Raw genomic sequence first — 22022 nt, forward strand, 5'->3', positions numbered from 1 at the left:
TCTTATGCTGAAACCTGGCTGCTGTTTGATCACTCTCTGCAGTTAATGATTGATGTGTGGTGAAGGGAATTTTGAGAAGTAAAGGAAATAATATGAAAATCTTTAAATTCAAGTATAATATAATGTGCATACAAGCTGTAGACACGCATACCAGTTGCTTACCGGAAGTCCTTGCCACAGTCAATGCATGACAAACACGAGCAGCTCCGACAGATATTAAAATGTTTTTCCACTTGAGCTTTCTTAACAGACTCTCCACATCCATTACAGGTAAAGAAGACCATTTTATTTTATTATAGATATCTTCTTCTCACACACAATAAAGCAATTCCTGTGACAGGGACAAATGTATACATTTGAAGAAAAAAACCAATTCTGACACCTAAATTTCCAGATTTTCTTACTTGTACAGTTGGCTCTGTTATTGATTGGTTAGTATATTATCTTTGTCACATGTATTGAGATACCATGAAAGTCTTTTGTGTGCCATCTAGACAGATCATGTCATTCATAATTACATCTAGGTGTAAAAAGAAAAACAGAATTCAGAACATAGTGTAGCAGTTACAGAGTGCAGTGCAGGGATTGCTGCATAACTCAAAAATCTTAGTTATCATTGCCCCAGATTTCAAAAGCATCAGAGTTTGTTTTTCACCTCTGCTGAAGCCAAGTCATGATACTTTTTGTAAAAAAAAAGGTTCTACACTCTGAGTGGATTGCATGGACATTGCAATATCAGGTAAAGAGGAATGGTCAAGTTCTGCACTGATCTATTGTTATCCCGATCTCTTTGCATCATATGTATAATTATTAATGTTATGTATATTAATTTGAAATTCAATAAAAAGATTGAAAAAGAAAGTTCTGCACTGATTTAGGGTTGCTTTCAAAATTCTAAACTTGATGAACAGTTCCCTTATATGATGAGATGGACTCTGACCTCACGATCTACTTTGTTGTGACCTTGCACCTTATTGCACTGCACTTCTCTATAGCTGTGACACTTTGTACTGTTATTGTTTTTACCTGTACTACCACAATGCACTCTGTATTAACCCAATGTAACTGCACTGTGTAATGAATTGATCTGTATGATCGGTATGCAAGACAAGTTTTTCACTGTACCTCAGTACCAGTGACAATAATAAACCAATACTATTAGCTGATCCTCCTTTGGAAAACCTAGTTCACAGTTGATCCCTATATCATCAATCAATAAATGACATTTGCATCCAGCTTTCCCTCATATTCCACAAAGTAATCCTTTTGTCAAGGAAGAAGGCACATTTGAAGAAAATACAAGAGAAATATAGCAGACCATTCATACCCATGCTCTGTAAATTGTATGCTGCATACTTATAAGAACAAGAGCATTACAGCATATAAATCTACAATGCATTAGCATATTACTATCTGAAAAAGCATTCCTTTTCTGTCAACACAAGTCAATCATATAGGCCAAACATGAAAAGAATTAACCAAGAGGCTTATTTTATTTTCTTCCTGTAATATATTTTGTGGATGGCAAGAGAGAACAGAAATATGATGCATAGGTTTCCTCCTGTTCTCCAGTTTCCTCCCAAAAATGTGCAGGCTGGTAGGTCACTGTAAATATCTACTAGAGTTTAGGTGAGCGGTAGAATCTGGGGTTGGGGAAAAATAAAATGGGATCAGGGTGATTGAAGGTCAGCACAGATTCGGTGGGCTGAAGGGCCTGCTTCTATGCTGTATGGCTTTAAGGGATTAGTGGAAGAATTTGTAAAGCAAATGACATTTGTGATTTGTCTAGAAATGGAGTTTAGTTGTATGAAATTGCTACTCATTGATTCTGGACGTTGGATAAGCAGTCTGACAATTTAAAAGACATCCGGAGGGTTTAGTCAGATGGCAGTAATGTGCACCTGAGTGTTAAGACCATATACATGGAAAATGAAACTTTATTTTTGGATGTTGCTGAGGAGCATTATTTAGGCAAGAGATGGGGTGCAGTGGTGGTAGCGCTACAAGTCCCTATCTTGTCAAAGATAGGGACTTGTCAAACATCCCTCTTAATTATTTCCTAGCTAATCACACTGTGAATCTGGAAACTGCCAAAGGTTTTGCATTACATTATAATACAAAAGTACTTCTTGGCTATAAAGTGCATTGGGATGCAGTATAGTTAAATTAATTCGTATTTTTCAGAAGAGACTGAGCAACAACACCACCACCAACCAATCACTTTCACGCCAGAGTTAATGCTTAGCCCATTATGAAATCATCCACGAGTTAATGAATTTCTGAACCTTAACCCACTCTAATACGAGCTAATGTTCCCGTCCTTATGAAATAGCATTCTCTCACTCTGAGCCGTGGCATTGGAATTTTGAAACTATCCATTTTCTGACCGTATTCCAGGTTTATACATAAACCAAAAATACAAGGTAAACGAAGTACAAACTTAAAGTTGATAACACAAACGATGGGAGTATTGTTTAAAACAAATTCGGGCCAGGCAGGAAAACAATTCAATATACATCCGAAAGTGGATCAAAAAGACCAGGTCACGCTGGTGAAGACCAAAAGTAAAAGAAACAGACAACTCAAGTAAAAGTTGTCGGGAATAGGGGATGTTTTCATTACTAGTAATTACGGTTCCATGCAGCGGTCCTGAACGTCAGTGCACATTTACAACACTCACACTTACGGTTACAAACGCCGACCACCACTATCCGTCCAACCAGCCGCTGCACCACCGAACCCGAGCACTTTCCACGTGCGGCACCGGAAAACGGTACAACGTTATACTCCTTCCCTCGCCTTTACCCTCCCGGGCTGAGGTTCCGGGTTGTCTGGAATTCGCTGCAAGGGAAAGCGGAGGAAGGGGAGAGGGATGTTGAAGAGCGACCCGGAGAGAGAAAGTGGAGGTGGAGGGGAGTGAAATTCGCGGCCTGTTGGGTTAAGAACCTGCCCGCGAACGTGGTGCGGGAATAGAACGTGAGCCGCCCGGGGATCGTTCCAATTGTTTGTCGCCCATCAACGTCACCGCCCTGCGTTTCTCAACAGGCTGCAACTTCTGATGTGAGCCATTGTCAGGAAAAGGTGCTTTCAGGCGCCAGTGGACCAGTTGCTTCGATTACTGCCACCTTCTTCGTGATCGCGTTCAAGTTTCACTATCCATCTCCTTGGTGGTCGTAATTGCGACCGCCCAGCGTCCGAATTGGGCCTCTTTAGTAATTGTTGTCCTGGAAACCGAATCAGGGGAACCTCCAGCAGGGCTTGGCAGTGATACAAGAGGGGAGAAGATGGAACCTATTTGAGGGTGAGAAACTGCTGTAGAATGAAAACTTGTAAAGAAGAATGCGAAGTTTAATGTATTTAAATTCTTGATGCCATGATGGTGTCTGTCTTGTTACTTGGTTAAAATGTTGTCATCTCTAGTTTGTGCGTGAGCCTAATCTTAAAGTATCCGTGTGTATTTAATTAGTCAAAAAGATGTAGCCTTTGGTCCAAAATCAAAATTCTATAGATGCTGGAAATCGAATAAAAACGGGAAATGGTGGAGATACCAGGCTGTATCTGTGGAGAGAGGAACAGAGTTAACTGTTTCCATTCAATGATCTTTCATCATTGCTGTAACGATGTCTCGCTCTCCATAGACGCTGCCTGACATCGAGTATCTCCAGTACTTTCTGTTTTTAATGCAGATTTGGAATGGTACATTGGCATAGCAAGTAGTTTAATACTGACTTGCATTGCCATCTGTTTGGAGTTCTCCCTGTGGCTGCATGGGTTTCCACTGGTGCACCAGTTTCCTCCCACATCCCAAAGATATGAGGCCTGGTAGGTTAATTGACTACTGCGAATTGCCCCAGGGAATGGGATTGCTCTGAGCCGCATAGATTCAATGGGCCAAAATGACCACCTTTAATGTCATAAGGAAATATGGACAATCTAACTGAGTTTTGGGTCAAAATTAAAATGATGGCTTGTGAGCTTTGCTTTTCATTATTGAATACATTGTTTCAAGAACAAGCATTACCTGGATTGTTGGAGTTTCCCTGTACTTTGAATGATCATAAAGATTTTACAGCTATGTATTATAAACTGTGCACCTAAAAGCTGCAGAACTGAAGCATAATAAATGCTGGAAATACTCAAGTCTGGCAATAACTGTGGAGAAAAAAAACAATGTTTCGGGTCAAGGACCTTTCATCAGAGTTGAAGAATACTCTAGAATGGAGGGAAAGCATAATGATCATTGCCCTCTATGTAACTAATTTATTGTAGAGATTTGTAAGGGTCTGTGAGGTGGATAAATACATAAAGCAAAGTTGCGTCTGGCAAGGGGGTAAGTTGAATTGTTGTAGTTTGAAAGAAATGTATTTCCAAAGTAAACAAACTAACAAATTATTGAAATGAAAGGACTTTCTCCCTCCTTAAGGGCAGGCACGGTAGTGTAGCGGTTAGCGTAACGCTCTACAGCGCCAGTGACCCAGGTTCAATTCCGGCCACTGTCTGTAAGGAGTTTGTACATTCTCCCCGTGACTGTATGGGTTCCTCCCACATTCCAAAGATGTACGGGTTAGGAAGTTGTGGGCGTGCTATGTTGGCGCCAGAAGAGTGGTGACACCTGTGGGCTGCCCCCAGAACACTCTATGCAAAAAAGATGCATTTCACTGTGTGTTTTGATGTACATGTGACTAATAAAGATATCTTGTATAAATCTCTGGATTAAGTTGGTTTTAATATAAGGCTACTAAGATGAAAGAAATGAAAGTTATTTATTGTTCTGAAGTAAAACAGTTGACTTAATATCCGGAAGCAGTTTAAGCGCACAAGAATAATTTTTCTACGTAGAAACTTCAGCCCATTCAGATTGTTGAAATTGCAGTAGTCCCTTCCCTCCTTTTACCCTTTACGTCTCATTGAATAACAGAGCATGATTTTACTACATTTACATGATAGCGTTCCATTCTGTTATTTGTGAAGAAGCTCCACCTTTTGAACTTAGAATAGTTACAACACAGGAAGCTATTTGGCCCATGAGGTCCATGCTGCCTCTTCACCTGAGTAATTCTCTAGTTCCACCCACTACCCCTTTCTCTGGAGCCTTGCAATTTTTTCCCCACAATATATTTATCCAATTTAACCTACTCCTGCCATATCTGCAGGCAGTGCACTCCAGATTCCAATCACTTGTTGTGCCTGGGGAGTAACCTCTCACCATCTACTCCATCCAGAATCCTCATCATTTTAGATACTTTTATCAAATCTCCCCATATCTTTATAAAGATTCAGCATGACTTTCCTGCTTTTATACTCTATACCTCTATTGGCAAAGTCCAGAATTTTGTATGTCATATTAACTACTTTCTCAACCTCTTATGAAGTGAATTATTTTTCTGTTCAAGGTTAGCTGAAGAATGGCAGCCGAATCCCTAGGACACCACAGCTGCCATCTTTTACAGCAGCTTCATGAACAGCGAATTCAGGGCTTTCTCTGTGACTGCATGCTGGTGGTTAAGGGTGTCTGCTTTAAGGCCCATAAGAATGTGCTAGCAGCATTTAGCCAGTACTTCAGGTAGGTATGAACAATTTGTACTACTTATTTTAAAAGTGTGAACTGAAGTTATGCTTGAGTTATTTTATATCAGCCTGCCTTTGGCTAATGTACATAACATGCCAGCATTTCTATTGTCAGTTTATATTATGTCTTCCACACAGTAAACACTTCTAAGCATCACAATTGTCTCCTATCAATAATTGCTGGCAACACATTTACATGTTTCACATTTCCAACTGGATGGGAGATTCATCAGTTAAATTGTAAAAAAAAATACATCTAATTTGAAACACGGTCTGTTTCAAACTTTTCTGTTTGGCAGGGACAGGACCTTTCCTCTTTCCTTCTTTTCCTTTTGAAACTACAAAGTCATCTTGTCTAACTTTCCCTCTCTGGGTTGTCTCCAAGGATATTGATTCAGCCATGATTTTCAGTTTCTCTTGTCCCACCTTGGCTGTACTATATTGTATTGAGATCAGTAAGTCTGTGCCTACTGACACACCTCTCATAGGATCTTTGAACTCTCCACATTGCAGTATAGTTCTCCCTTAAACCACCCAACTCCATGTGTGCTTGATTCAGCAAATCTGTAAAAAAAAAAGTCTTGTTTTGGAATGGAGATAACCAATGGAAGTTATCTCACCAGAACAATCCGTACAGAGCCTATGCCTTCCACCTTGTTAGTTAAGTATTGCCCTTCTTTTATTCCCAAGTTCTACACATATGACCTTGTTGGATGACCCCTCTAGGATATACTTTCTATGTCCTGTTGTGATGTTCTCCCTGATAAGAAGTGCGACTTCCCTCCCCCCCCCCCCATCTCCTTCTATACCCCAGCTGCCAGTTCTGCCCTTCATTTAACCACGTTGCAATAATGTCGTAAATCCATGTGCTGATCCATGCTCTAAGTTCATCTGACTTGCCTCTGAAGCTTTTTGCATTAAAGTGAATGCAGTTGAGCCTACCAGCATACTGCACTGCAAATTCATAACTTTTTGAAGAATACTCTTAATATTTTTTATATCGTGGAAGGTTTATTCTCTGCCAATGTTGTCAGTTTGTATAACAAACCCACCTGGAAATATTAATATTACCATTCACTTTTGCATGTATCAGCCAATTTGCTGGCTTCCTTCCTCCTGGGAAGATCTCTTGTTTAGATTCTTGGCTCTTCTCTAAGCCCAAGTACATTCCTGTTTGGACAAACTGTCATCAAGTTGCATCTGCAGTGGTGCTGGTTTATTACCACAGTACCTTGATTACTCCACCTGCCCTTGTGGAGAGAACTGCCTATCTTTCCTGCACTCTCATCCTTGGTCATATCTTCTCTCACTGTTCTTTCATTTGCCATGGCTGTTTTTATTGTAGATACACCCTGCGACTCTGGTCCTGAAGTTTCTGCAAACTCTTGGTGCCTCTCAAACCCAGTAATGGAGACACAAGGGACTGCAGATGCTGAAATCATCGACAATTCCTTTCCTCCCACAGATGCTGCTCGACCTGCTGAGTTCCTCCAGCAGATTATTTGTTGTCCCACCTGACTAGTCTTCTGTTTGGGTGGGGCTATTGCACCCTGAAACACGAGGGATTCCTGGATCCATCCCTTCACCATCTAATGCTGTGATCTTTTCCACCGGCACAATACCTCAGTCTGAGTGACTCAATCCAGTCTATGCCCATGACTGCTGGTGCATGCTCCTAACCCATAACGATGATGAGCAATTGGACCCATCTGTCTCTGTTGGCAACCCAGTAGTCCACCCCTTTTGTAACTCAAAAATAGTGCTTTATTGCTCTGTCTCAGGTAGTTGAGGATTCCTGATACATATCAGGACACAACTGATTGACTTGCCTCAGTATCAGCACAGATATGGTTGCTTTCTGAATCGATTAGGTGGCCATGAATTTTTGTCCTAGGGTGCACAATCAATACCACTCAACACTCACATTTCTACCTCCTTGTCCTATTCTGCCATATGTACTCCAGTGTAACTGTTGCTTAAGTTTAAGCTTGTCCTTTACGATCCTGATCTGTACAAGAAATTGAGGTATGACCTTCGGAAAGCTATCAGGGATGCCAAGAGGCAATACCAACTCAAAATAGAGTCCTTGACCAGCTGCCAGATATGGTAGGGCTTACATGCCATAACAGGCTACAAGACGAAGTCCGGCTGCATAGCTAACAACAGCGCATCCCTTCCTGATGAACTTAACGCATTCTTTGCGCATTTTGAACAAAAGGGAAGTGGATTGTCACCATCCACCCTGACAGCCATCAATGCAGCTGATCCTGTGATCACAGTGGAGGACATAAGATCAGTCTTCTGAAGAGTGAAGACGAGGAAAGCACCTGGCCCAGATGGTGTCCCGGGCTGCGTGCTCAGATCTTGTGCTGACCAGCTGGCAGAAGAATTTGCCGACATATTCAACCTCTCCCTGCTTCAATCTCAGGTTCCCTCCTGTTTTAAGAAGACCACTATCATACCGGTACCAAAGAAAAGCAAGGTAACATGTCTCAATGACTACCGACCAGTGGCTCTGACATCCACCATCATGAAGTGCTTTGAGAGGTTGGTCATGGCACGCATCGACTCCAGCCTGCCAGACAACCTGGACCCATTGCAATTTGCCTATCGGCGAAACAGGTCTACAGCGGATGCCATCTCCCTGGCCCTACACTCAGCTCTGGAGCATCTGGACAGTAAAGACACATACGTTAGACTATTGTTTATTGACTACAGCTCTGCCTTCAATACAATAATTCTAAGCAAGCTTGTCACCAAACTCTTGAGACCCAGGACTCAACACTTCCCTCTGTAACTGGATCCTTGACTTTCTAACAAACAGACCGCAATCAGTGAGGATAGGCAGCAATACCCCCGGCACGATTATTCTCAACACTGGTGCCCCACAAGGCTGCGTCCTCAGCCCTCTACTCTACTCCCTATACACTCACGACTGTGTGGCCAGATTCTGCTCTAACTCCATCTACAAGTTTGCAGATGATACCACCGTTGTAGGCCATATCTCCAACAGCGATGAGTCGGAGTACAGGAAGGAGATAGAGAGCTTAGTGGAATGGTGTCATGACAACAACCTTTCCCTCAATGTCAACAAAACAAAAGAGCTGGTCATTGACTTCAGGAAAGGGGGCAGTGTACATGCACCTGTCTACATCAATGGTGCTGAGGTCGAGAGGGTTGAGAGCTTCAAGTTCCTGGGTGTGAACATCACCAACAGCCTGTTCTGGTCAAATCACATAGATGCCACAGCCAAGAAAACTCACCAGTTTCTCTACTTCCTCAGGAGACTAAAGAAATTTGGTTTGTCCCTTTTGACTCTCACCAACTTTTACCAATGCACCATTGAAAGCATCCTATCTGGATGTATCATGGCTTGGTACAGCAACTGCTCTGCCCAGGACTGCAAGAAGCTGCGGTGAGTTGTGGACACAGCCCAGCACATTACGGACACCAGCCTCCCCTCCTTGGACTCTATCTTTACCTCTCGCTGTCTTGGTGAAGCAGCCAGCATAATCAAAGACCCCACCCACCCAGGTCATTCTCTCTTCTCTCCTCTTCCATCAGGTAGAAGATACAGGAGCCTGAAGGCATGTACCGCCAGACTTAAGGACAGCTTCTACTCCACTGTGATAAGCCTATTGAACGGTTCCCTTATACAATGAGATGGACTATGACCTCATGATCTACCTTGTTGTGACCTTGTACCTTATTGCACTGCACTTTCTCTGTAGCTGTGACACTTTACTCTGTACTGTTATTGTTTTTACCTGTACTACATCAATGCACTTTGTACTAACTCAATGTAACTGCACTGTGTAATGAATTGACCTGTACGATCGGTTTGTAAGACAAGCTTTTCACTGTACCTCGGTACAAGTGACAATAATAAACCAATACCAATACATACATGGGAACTACCACCTTCACTGGTGGTTACCTTCTTCAGGGACTTTCACCTCCATGTAGTATGGTCTTCCCTATTACATTATGGCAGCAGCCATTTTGAATGATGTTTTGAGGTCAGGTGGCACCTATGACTTACTGCTTTTCAACAACATGACTTGCTGCCTTCCTGCATTTTACATTCCTGACTTGATTTCCCACCAAAGCCACTTGTAACATTCACGTACCTGGGTCCCTCAGTAGACTACAACGCAATCGCCATTATTATTTGTTCTCTGCTTGCACCTCAAAATTGTGCCCTATGTAAACTGCCTCATGTTTTTAAGGACCATCTCCATTCTGGTCACTGTCCTGCATATTCCTTTGAACTTGCTCTTTCCAGTCTAGTATGTCATATAGCTTTGCCAGGAATTTGTCCTGTACCATTCCATACATGGAATAATCCCACGGTGTCTGATCTAAAAAGGTCTGGAAATTACACCTTTTTGCTAATGTTTTTAGCCTGACTGCATATTCACCAACCAATTCCTCTGGCCTATGGTGCCAAGCTTGAAACTCTCTGAAATCTCTGAAGGTGCTGTTGAAGATATCTCTTCAATAGTGTTTTTTTTATGTCCTTGTATGAAAGTCTGTCTGTAATTAATGGCAATGGTAGACTTGCTAACATCTCATATTTCCAGCCACAACCCTAGCAGCAACACTTCCTTCCTCATGGCTCTGTTCTGTGACTTCCAGTACATCAACAACAACATTCACCTGTACAAAATTTTCACATTCACTCTTTTTGACAATGCTTCTGTGTTTGAATAATCCAGAAATAGTAGTATTGATTACACTTTTTTGTGCATTTAAATTCAAAACAAACTGCAGTCTTGGAAATCTGTCAGTTAGTAACACCAGCGATAAATCTTCTCAAGACATCCAAGGGCAGAGTTTTTAGTATCATAGTTTACCAGACAGCTGGAATTATTAGCTGATAAAATCCACTCCTTGTGGAAAATCCTTTTATGATTTAGTGAACTTTTAACTTGTCTTGCCATAGTGTATTAAAGGCATTAACTGTGTCTTTGTTACAGTATTTGCAGTAATAATGAAAATGCAAGATCCAATTCTGTACAAGTAGACTTCAGGGCTTTATTGTTTTGTAATTAATACTTCTGAGAAACCTGATGAAACTTTTTAGCTCAAATTAATTTTGTATTGTATCTATTGACTTTCAGGACCTTATTTCAGAATTCTTCGGGTCAGAGTCGTGACGTCTTCCATTTGGACATTAAAAACGTTGGCGGCATTGGCCAAATTCTAGATTTTATGTATACTTCACACCTCGATCTTAGTCATGAAAATATCCAGGCAGTACTAGACATTGCTCAGTGTTTGCAGGTTCCAAATGTTCTTAGTCTGTGTTATACTTTCCTGAAGGCTTCAGCCAGTGTCATCAGTGGTACTAGCAACTTGTCAGGGCCTGGGACTATTTCACTACATGGGTCCCTGACAACTGATACCGAGGATATGCTAGAGAATAGTGATGCTTCAGAGATAAGCCGTGACTGCTCATTTGGAATACAGAACCATATTCATAAAACACAGGAATTGGGTCTTTTATTTAGACCACTCTTAGATATTTCACAGGCTGAAATATCAGCCACTTTACAGAACCAAGCGCCTGGACCTCCAGACAGGAATTCCTCAGTTTATCCCATGAAGCAAAATGCTCAACATGCTACTAAATTGTACAACTGTTATGGTAAAGAAATGTTTAATCAAAAGCTGTCACATTTTTTCAATAGTAGTCAAGGGGAACCAGGAAGAGAAGATCTTGATGAAGGCTTAGGAGCAGCAGTAACCACCAAGGATGTGTCTTCCCTTGATCATTCTGAAAGCACTAATACTGGTCAGGAGCCCTCTTCACCAGGCATGTCCATACACACAGAAGAAAGGTGGCCCTTTGGTCAGAGTGCAGGGAACATTGAACCTCAACCCATTAGGCAGTTGCCTCTTTTGAAAAAGACAATCCCTCTGAAGAAATATGAGTATTTGAGGTCCCAGAAGCAGCTTGAGTCAACTTCTGTGCAACCTAAATTGAATGAAGCAATTGAAATGGAGAAAATTAATGAACATGCTGCAGAACATGCTGCGAAACAGCTGCCTAAAGAGAATCAGAGTCAAGGCATTGATCCTGGGGAAAAAGACCAGGAACACGTGAAACAAGCTGACTCGCCTTTGACGGGGAGTGATCTGCTGCAGGTTGGGCGTGCAACTGCTGGAGATTCGGTGGAAGTTCTTGACCATTTAAATAACACAAATGTTCAGTCCCAGCTTTGTCAGTCGCAAAAGCAATATTGTTGTGAACTGTGTGGCAAAACTTTTAAGCACCCAAGCAATCTCGAGTTACACAGACGTTCTCATACAGGTATAGTAAGTGTTAAAAGCACAATTTTTTAAATTTACATTTTGGAAATATGTTATTTTTTTTACTATATGTTCTAGCAGGCTTTGTTGTTTATGAGAGGTAATAAGAAGAAACTGAAAAATAAATTGCATCTGACAAATAGTTACCTTCCATCTGGTCTGCAGAGTTCAGTAAGTTTGTTCAAGCATACTGTTGTGACTGTGGAAGGTTCTTGCCCACAGTTGACACTCCAACCAAGGGAATAACCATTGACTGTAGCTTTGTTTTCTAAAATAGGCAGCTTCCAGAGTGGCCCTCTGCCAGGTTTCAAGCTGTATCCCTGCCTTTTCCAATGGAAGTGCATTTGTATGTTTCTTGTAAAACTCACCTCTTTAAATTAGCCTGCTGTGGAGAGAACTACATGAGAAACATTTTGGTAATAAAGTGCCCTTCACTTGAAGTACTTTTATAGCATGGCTTATGTCTGGATCTTCCTTCCATGTTCCCTAGGTTCAGATCTGTATTTTCACTCCATTCAAATTATTATCAGTTTCAGTGGGAATGCATGTATTTATAGAAACATGTTAAAGTCTCAAATCACTTCCATAAAGTGAATTACTATATGGAAGCACAGCTTTCCTTTATGACTTGCAAAAACAAAATTATTCTGTGGTGTTCATGATGAACTTATCAGTTTGAGTACCAGTGGTCTATAGTCCATAATGCATTCTGCTTTTGATCCCTAATGCTCCTCAATGTATGCTGCTTCCCTCCTCTTGCAGCTTCCTTTGCCATACTGCTTGTTCATCCTCCTTTCTGAGCACAAAACTGCTGATCAAGAATTGGTACTAAAGGATTGTGCTAGCATTGATTCAAACAGTAAGGTAGGGAATAAAGTGGAAAGGAACTGCCCTTTAGGGACCTGTAATTTGCAAGCCATGATTTAACAACCCACGGCATACACCTTTAGTACCCTGCTAATGACTATTATTTGTTAAATTTTGATTTGTGATATACAGTAAAACTCCGTTAATCTGCCATCCTTGGGACTTTGGTAGTGCTGGACTTGCAGATTTTCCGCACTGTTGGATATTGCTCTTATTAATACTTCTAATGAACTTTTTTTTAATATGTTACACAATACTATAATAAATTTTCTAATGAACTGAGGGGGCTTAAAGGGAAAATGAAAACAGGGTCCCAGTGAGTTTAAAGGGAACATGGGAAATGGAGCCCTGGTGTGTTTAAAGATACTGTAGTGCTGGAAATGGGACCTTGGAAATGGGGTGTGCCTAAAGGAAGCATGGGAAGCATAACCTGGTGAATCAGATACCAAATCATTGGGAACTCTGAACAATCAGATGCTATTGATTGAAATTTTCCTATAAGTTTTTGTATGACTTAGTTCTCTTGGCTAGCTTGTATTGGTGTGTTTTCTTTTGAAGTAAATGAATTCAGGAATATAGTTTCCTCACTCCCAAATTAAATCTTGGTGTCTTGACTTTAGCTGAGTAATTGCCACATCTCTAGTAGGGAGAATTAAAAGTGTGGTTGATTAGTGCAAATCATACTGGATAGTTGGCACATGATCAGTGGATCAAAGGACCTGTTTCTGTGCTGTATGAATCTGAGTTCCAGCAAAGCAGAACCAGAGATTGGGTACTTAATATATGAACACAAAACATTGGAAATACTAAGCAGATTGGTAGAAATGTGGAAAGAGAAACTGAGCTAACATTTCAGCTCAAAGACTCTTCATCGAAGCTGGGAGAAAAAGGTACTTGATAGTTTCTTGTGTTGTTCTGTTTTGGCTAGCTTTCAAAACACACTGATCAATATCTGCCTGCCTGAAAACCACCAGGCTGTTAAAAGTCCAGGAGCCGTACTTCATCAAATTCATTGAAAATACTCTCGTGATACTATTTTGTATTTAGGTTACTGGTGAGGACGCTAATGTTCTACCTATTAACCAAAGAAATGGGGAATCTATCAACAAATAGGTTATGTTAAAGTTCAATTAAAAATATAAAATAATATACTTTGTAAAGAAGGCTGCTCTCTGTGCATTATCTCATTAATATACATTCCTATGAATATATTCAAAATCACGTTTAATATCACTGACTTGTATGTCGTGAAACTTGTTGTTTTGCAGCAGCAGTACAGTGCAAAGACATAAAATTACTTTAAATTACATAATAATTAAATAGTGCAAGAAAAAAGCAATAACGAAGTAGAGTTCCTGGACCGTTCAGAAATCTGATGGCGGAGGGGGAGAAGCTGTTCCTAAATCATTGAGTGTGGGTCTTCAGGCTCCTGTACCACCTCCCTGATGGTAGTAACGAGAAGAGGGCATGTCCCAGATGGTGAGGGTCCCCATGATGGAGCTGTCTGAGTCTACAACCTTCTGCAGCCTCTTGCAATCCTGTGCAGTGGAGCCTCTATACCAGGCTGTGATGCAACTAGTCCGAATGCTCTCCACTGTACATCTCTAGAAATATTCCATGATTCTTAATAATATGTTAATAATATAAGTTGGCTCATTGTCCAACAGCTAGTTACTTTCCTTTTTAAAGAATTTCATTCATAAACTGTGAGAAGTTCTAACTTCTGGCTTGGTGGGTTTCTTTAGTATGATTTTGTGAGTATATGTTTTTATTACTGTTTTAATATAAGTCTCCTGCTGGAGAGAAAATACAATTCCAGGATGCCGCCCTGAATCTTGTTTGGGGCAGGATGTTATTATGTGCCCTAGGTTTTCCACAGTTGCAGTCAAGTGAAGTTTTATGGTGCTGCTTCTGCATCAGGTGGCCACATTATTCATGCCCGGTCCTTGTCTGTTTGGGATGTTCACATAGTCCTGCAGTTGAAGCCAAGTTGTTGAGTCGTTAGTTCATATATGGGGTGTGTTGTAAAGGAGTCTTCTGCTTAAAATTTCCTCAAATTCTTTGGTGGTGTGGAGTGTCTAAATGAGGTCTATGCTGATCACATGTTGAATTTGGACACCTCCCTGAATGGGAAGGTTTGGGTTGCTATTTATATTGGCTATTTCCCTGTACATTGCTTCATTCCATCTCATGGGAAATGATTTTGAAAAGAGCACATAACCAATGAAGTGGTTTCAGAGATTACTCTGACACAGTTAGTTTGATATCACTGTTATCTTTGGACTAGAAAGTTATCCATGTTTTCAAATGGATGCCACATCAATTCTGTACTGGAAGAATACCTTAGTGTCAGAAGGTTAATTAAGAAGGGAATTCCAAATGGCTCAGATATCCTGTTTACTTTGATCCATCTTATGAAATTGACCTGTTTCAGAAACAAGTTGACTTTGGGGAAACAACTTAGTTTGACATTAACTGCAATTCAACTTAAATATTGATTGCAAGGAGGATATAAATTGCATGTAAAATGTTTGAAAAATGGAAGCATGTTCTGCCCTTCTCTCTGGGGCTCTATTGGTTGCTTTTAATGATATCACAAAACAAAGCTTCCTTTTGTCTGAAGGTATCCTGTTATGTTTTCTTAATCCACAATATGACTGATATGTATTACTAGTATTTGTATTGTGAGGAAATTTTAATGCTTTAAACTAATGTACTGAGCTAGATGAGAGAAGACTTCCTGATAAATTGAAAGATTTTCTCTTTCCAGTGATGCTGACTGACACCTGCTGAGTATTTTCAGTGTTCTGTTTTTAGCATGTTGTACCTTGAAATCGGTCTCAGTTTTCCTGTACAAATATTAATTGCAGGATGACTTTATTTCATTTTTGATACTTTCTGTGTTGGTAGTGCCAGTTGGTGCAATCCTATATCTGTCGTTGGTGCCTGATATTTATATTGTGAACATTACTAATTGTGAAATTGTTGCTGCAAGTCATAAAGAAATAATTTGCGATTTGTTGTCAAGACTATACAGTCTTTGTTAGGTATGTGAAATCTGCCACCTGCAGTGAGTCATTGATGAACATCTCCATCAGTGGATTACTTTGTCCCTTTTCTAATCGACTATTTTCATCAACTACTTTCAGATTCCAGACAAGACTTCTAAGTTAAGGCTGTTGTGACAGATTCATTTTATTACTCTGAACTTTAAATATGTGGTAAATAGAAAACACATCCTCTGAATCACTGACGTTTTCCTCTACCTCTGTTGCAACCTGTCAGTTATCCTTGTCTGATGACAGAATACAAATATCTCACCTTTTCAAATATAGTCATAATATATCACTTTTATATATATCACTTTTTAGCAGATACATATTTTCAGCACATGTATCACTTTTCAGCAGATGCCCAATAATTTGAGCCCAAGTAATATTAATTTCCAAATGTGCTTCTCATCCACAGAGCAAATTCATAAAGAGTACACGATACTTTTGAATCTGGTGTAAAGTAATGAATTTTCAGAAGCTATGACACTGTCCTTGATCCACCCACTAGCAAACTTCAGCCCTCTTGATCTCACCTTAATCTGGTTACCTACCACCCACTCAGCTCATTCCTATCCCTATCTCACATCCCTCGCTTTCTCTGCAAAGGCCTGTTCATCTCTCAGTTCACATTCTTTGGACCACATCTCCAACACTGAACTCTTGCTTATTTCTGTTGAGGTTGTGTCAGCACTACTTTAGTTTTGTTCACTACCTTTTAATAAAATTTCTTGATTTAGTTACACTAACTCTTTGTTATGCATGAGGGACGGGGGTATGAACCTTGCTGATAACATGAAGTGCAGCTACTGCTTAAGCCCTCTCCTTTGTATCCAGTGCAATCCCTAAATAAACATAAATATACCCCATAATATTCTATTGTATTAACAAAGGTATAAAACTGTTTAAAAATCTAAAAGAAAATGATGTTAGCTAACAAACTACTTCCAATGAATGTACTGTAAATTACAAGCAGTGATTGGTTTTGAAATCACAAAGTACAGCTGTGCGAGCAAAGACTATCACAGTAGTACACAGCAGACTCCACCAAACTGCCTGTTTCCACTACTATCCCTGGTAACCCATTCCAGGCACCTACCACTGTCTGCATTTATATAAGAAAAATGCCTCTCACGTTGCCTTTTTACATTTCTCCCTTCCGCCTTCCCCCCCAAATCTTAAAAACATGTCCTCTGGTGTTTGACATTTCTACCCAGGGGAAAAGATTCTGACTGTCTATCTATATCCGTAATAATTTTATATACATCAATCGTGTCTCCTCTTAACCTCTTCTGCTTCAGAGTGAACAGACCTAGCTTCTCCAGTCTCTCCTCATAACTGAACTGCTCCATCCCTGGCAACATCCTGATGAATCTCCTCTGCACCCTCTCCAGTGCGATCACATCCTTCCTATAGCATGATGATCAGAACTGCATAAAGTTCTCCATCTGAGGTTTGAGCTAGGTTTTATACCGTTGGAGCAAAACTGACCTTCAGTGCCCTGACTAATGATGGCCAGTATCCCAAATGCCTTCCTAACCATGTTACCTACCTGCGTTGCTACCTTCAAACATCTACGAATTGCACACCAAAGTCCCTCTGTTACTCAGTACTCCCTAAGACCCTACCATTCTTGGTGTATATCTTATCCTTATTAATGGCCCCAAAATACATCTCCCATTTGTCTAGATTAAACTCCATCTGCCATTTTACAGCCCTTTTCATCAACATATTAATACAGTATCTCTCTGCAGCCTAGGACTACTTTTCACACTATCAACAATTCCTCTAATCTTCGTATCATCTACAAACTTGCTGATCTTGCCTTTCATGACTACATCCAAGTTACTCACGGATTTTACAAAACAGTAAGGGTCCCAGCCCCAATCCTTGTGGTACATTGCTGCTCACAGGCACCTAATCGCAAAAACAACAATGGACAGTTTCATGTCCAAAGAAATTAAAATACAAATAATAAGGGAATAATATCTTTTCAATATTTTATTTTTTTTTCTGAGTAATACCATGGGAAAGGCTTCATATTTCATCATTTGTAACTGCATGGCTGCTATTACTGTGGACTCAGTTCCTTGCTGTGCACTGAAAGTCATAAAACAAAATGAAATTTATTCCAAGGTTACTTGTTACCTAAGGGAGGCCAATAGGAGCAAATGTCATTAAATTAGTACTGTATGGACTTTTTGACATTAATCCCCAATTTTGACATCCACTTAAAGATGCTAAACTTTGTCATAGTCCATACTTGTATATTGTATAAGGAAATGTTACCAATGTCTGTTATTAGTAATTTTGTCTGTCTTCATGATGTAAGTATTTCATTATATTTAACAGGAGAAAAGCCATTTGAGTGCAACATCTGTGGGAAGCACTTTTCACAGGTAAAATAAAAATGCAATTTAAAAGTAGTTGAAATGTATTTTCTGCTTGTTTCTAAAAATAATCTTATTCAGTCCAAATTTCGGTACCTTGCCTATGGGGTACTTGACTGTTGTAGATTCAGATCTGCCACAGATTCTGTCAATTTGCGTGATAGCATAACCTAGTAGTTTAATAATAATTTATTCTAGTGTATATCTAATATGTATATTTTCAACCTGAGGGTGGATCAAGTTGACAGATTGCAGCAGGCAATAAGATAAACATAAAGATAAGTGGTTGCGATTAGGTTTACCTTGTTTAATTGATTCATTTTCAGGGAGTGACATTTTGTTTGACTCAAGTGCTTTCAGCTCTGTATGACTTCTAACCTTTCAGCGGTTAGCGTAACTCTATTATGGCTCCAGTGACCCGGGTTCAATTCTGGCTGCTGTCTGTAAGGAGTTTTGACGTTCTCCTCATGTCTGCATGCGTTTCCTCTGGGTGTTCCGGTTTCCTCCCACATTTCAAAGATGTACAGTTTAGGAAGTTGTGGGCATGCAATGTTGGTGCCAGAAGTGTGGCAACACTTGCGGGCTGCCCCCAGAACACTACACAAAGCTACATTTCACTGTGTGTTTCAATGTACATGTGACTAATAAAGATATCTTAACTTATTTCTGGGATCATTTTGGATTAAGCCTCTCAATTGAAATATTGGTATTGGTTTATTATTGTCACTTGTACCGAGGTACAGTGAAAAGCTTGTCTTACAAACCGATCGTACAGGTCAATTCATCACATAGCGCAGTTACATTGAGTCAGTACAGAGTGCATTGATGTAGTACAGGTAAAAACAATAACAGTACAGAGTAAAGTGTCACAGCTACAGAGAAAGTGCAGTGCAATAAGGTGCGAGGTCACGACAAGGTAGGTCGTGAGGTCGTAATCCATCTCATTGAATAAGGGAACTATTCAATAGTCTTATCACAGTGGGGTAGAAGCTATCCTTAAGTCTAGTGGTACATGCTCCTGTATTTTCTACCTGATGGAAGAGGAAAGAAGAGAGAATGACCCGGGTGGGTGGGGTCTTTGATTATGCTGGCTGCTTCACCAAGACAGCGAGAGGTAAAGACAGGAGGGGAGGCTGGTGTCCGTAATGCACTGGGCTGTGTCCACAACTCTCTGCAGTTTCTTGCGGTCCTGGGCAGAGCAGTTGCCGTCCCAAGCTGTGATACATCCAGATGGGATGCTTTCTATGGTGCATCTGTAAAAGTTGGTGAGAGTCAAAGGGAACAAACCAAATTTCTTTAGCCTCCTGAGGAAGTAGAGGCACTGGTGAGCTTTCTTGGCCGTGGTTTCTACGTGATTTGACCAGGACAAGCTGTTGGTGATGTTTGCTCCCAGGAACTTGAAGCCCTCAACCCTCTCGACCTCAGCACCATTGATGTAGACAGATGCATGTACACCACCCCTTTTCCTGAAGTCAATGACAAGCTCTTTTGTTGATATTGAGGGCAAGGTTGTTGTCATGACACCATTCCACTAAGCTCTCTATCTCCTTCCTGTACTCCGACTCATCGCTGTTGGAGATACGGTCTACAACGGTGGTGTCATCTGCAAACTTGTAGATGGAGTTAGAGCAGAATCTGGCCACACAGTCGTGAGTGTATAGGGAGTAGAGAAGAAGGCTGAGGATGCAGCCTTGTGGGGCTCCAGTGAAAATGAGGCAATCTTAAGACTTGCAGTGTTGCTTTATTTTTGGCAGCTCTTGGTAGAAAGAGATCTTTAAAAAAACACATGAGATGTGAATGTGTGGTGTTGTTTAAGGGGATAGGTCACTAAATCACTTATTATTTGTATTCTATAAGGAATCATTACCACACTTAGCGCATTAGTATTCTAAAAACATCATTCGTTTGCTAGTAGGAACTTTGAACTATAAATTCTTTTGCTTAATTCTCTTTCGGTTGCCGTGTTACAGAAAATATAGAGACACGAGTGAGTGTAGACAAGAATTACATGAATAATACTGGAATGTGATGGTGTACAAATCAGCAAAGAATGAACAGACTTTGCCTCATGAGAAAAGAAGGCGGGGGGGGTGACCGTTCATATATTAAAATTCATATTTTCTCATAAAAGGTCTGTTGGCCCATCAAGTGTATCCCAGCTGTCAGAACAGTCCCATCAATCACATTCCCCCACTTGTAACCTTGTAACCCACTCACTGTCATGTGCCCATCAATTCCACCCTGACTTTCCTACCGCCCACAGATGCGAGGGATAATTTACAGTAACTAATTAACCTACCAACCCACCTGTGGAAGAAAATTGAAGCACCCAGAGGAAATCCATGTGGTTAGAGAGAGAAAGTGCAAACACCATACAGATAGTACAGGAGATCAGGATTAAGCCTTGGTTGCTGGAGTTGTGATCCAGCAGCATTGCCTGCTGCATCACAGTGCCATCCTGAATGATGAATTTAAAATGATAAAAAGTTTTGAAGGAGAAAGGGAAATTCTGGAAATGCTCAGCAAGATGTGGAGAGAGTTAGCATTTCACCTTCCAAAGCAGGTGAAAAAGCATCAACCTGAGATGGTGTCACTATTCCTCTTGCCACAGGTGCTGCATGTTCTGCTGTTTATTTCCAGCATTCACTGTTTTTATTTTGGATTTTCAGCATCTATATTTTTTGCTTTCAAAAGGTTTTGATATAGTGGACATAGAGAAAGTATTTCCTTTTGTGGGGAAGAAGATAGTCACCCAGAAATTCAACAGGGAATTCAGAAGAAATTCCTTTCCACAAAGAACAATGGAAAATGTGGAACTCGCTACCACAGGACTGACTGAGGCAAATGTAATGGCTGCATGTAAGGGGAAGCTGGAAAGGATGTGAGGGAAAAGGGAATACAGGAGATAAGGAAAAAAAAAGTGGATTGGAGCATAAACACTGGCATGGATTTTGTTTTCATATTATTTTCATATTTCATACTTTTTTGTGACATAGAAGGCCATTCAGCTCCTCAAGCCTATGCTGGCTCTCAGACCATTCTTATAAGTCCCATTCCTCATTTCCCACATGCCTACCAACTTTATACCTCTCCCAATTCCCCAACATCTTCCCCAACCTCCTCCCCCAACCTACCAACATGTCCATGGTTGCAGGAGAAACCCTCTCAGTGATAAGGAGAATTTACAGATAGTGAGACACAAAAGTCTGCAGATGCTGGAATCTGGAGCAAAAAGCAAACTGCAGGAGGAACTCAGTGGGTCAGGCAGCATCTGTGGAATCAAAGGGATAGTCTCTGTTTCAGGTCAAGACCTTGCATCAGAACTTTACCATAGATGTCCAGACCATATACACCTCTATTCCCCATCAGGAAGGCCTTGGGGCTCTCTGTTTCTTTCAAGAACATAGATCCAGTAAGTTCCTCTCTACTAACACCCTCCTCTATCTGGTAGAACTCATTCTTACCCTGAACAACTTCTCTTTTGATTCTTCTTACATTCTACAAATCATGGACACTTGCAAGGCCCCCAGCTACGCCTGCCTTTGTGTTGGCTACGTGGAGTAGTCCTTATTCCAAACCTACTCTGGCACCACTCCCCAACTCTTTCTCTGCTACATCAATGACTGCGTTGGTGTTGCCTCCTGCAGTTATGCAGAACTCGTCAATTTTATCAACTTTACTGCTAACTTCCCCCCCCCCCCACCTGACAGTTACTATGAACCCAGTGATACCACAGCTACCTAGACTACACTACCTCCCACCCTGTCTCTTGTAAGGACACCATCCCTTTCAGTTTCTCCATCTCTGCTGCATCTGTTCTTGAGATGAGACT

At 40.7% G+C, this 22022-nt stretch overlaps 2 protein-coding genes across 3 annotated transcripts in view; one reads left to right on the forward strand and one right to left on the reverse strand.

Moving 5' to 3' along the window:
• Window positions 1–2837, reverse strand: part of lyar (Ly1 antibody reactive homolog (mouse)) — a 35016-nt gene extending 32179 nt beyond the window's left edge. The window contains exons 1-2 of one of the 2 annotated variants that reach the window (XM_052010303.1): window positions 2681–2784; window positions 163–331 (exon numbers count right to left, since the gene is read on the reverse strand). In XM_052010303.1, coding sequence (XP_051866263.1) covers window positions 163–284 — 122 coding nt within the window. In that variant the 5' untranslated portion in view covers window positions 285–331; window positions 2681–2784. Of the gene's footprint in view, window positions 1–162; window positions 332–2680 lie in introns of both variants that reach the window. The other variant, XM_052010302.1, reaches the window with a different exon arrangement.
• A 330-nt stretch (window positions 2838–3167) lies between these two features.
• zbtb49 (zinc finger and BTB domain containing 49) overlaps window positions 3168–22022 on the forward strand; it is a 29435-nt gene continuing 10580 nt past the window's right edge. Inside the window, 4 exon segments of the mRNA XM_052010301.1 lie at window positions 3168–3301; window positions 5394–5563; window positions 10692–11884; window positions 18153–18199. Of these exon segments, the coding sequence (XP_051866261.1) occupies window positions 5406–5563; window positions 10692–11884; window positions 18153–18199 (1398 nt within the window). The 5' untranslated portion in view covers window positions 3168–3301; window positions 5394–5405.

This window comes from Pristis pectinata, chromosome 2 (genome assembly GCF_009764475.1).
Source record: "Pristis pectinata isolate sPriPec2 chromosome 2, sPriPec2.1.pri, whole genome shotgun sequence".
NCBI classification, from domain to species: Eukaryota; Metazoa; Chordata; class Chondrichthyes; order Rhinopristiformes; family Pristidae; genus Pristis; species Pristis pectinata.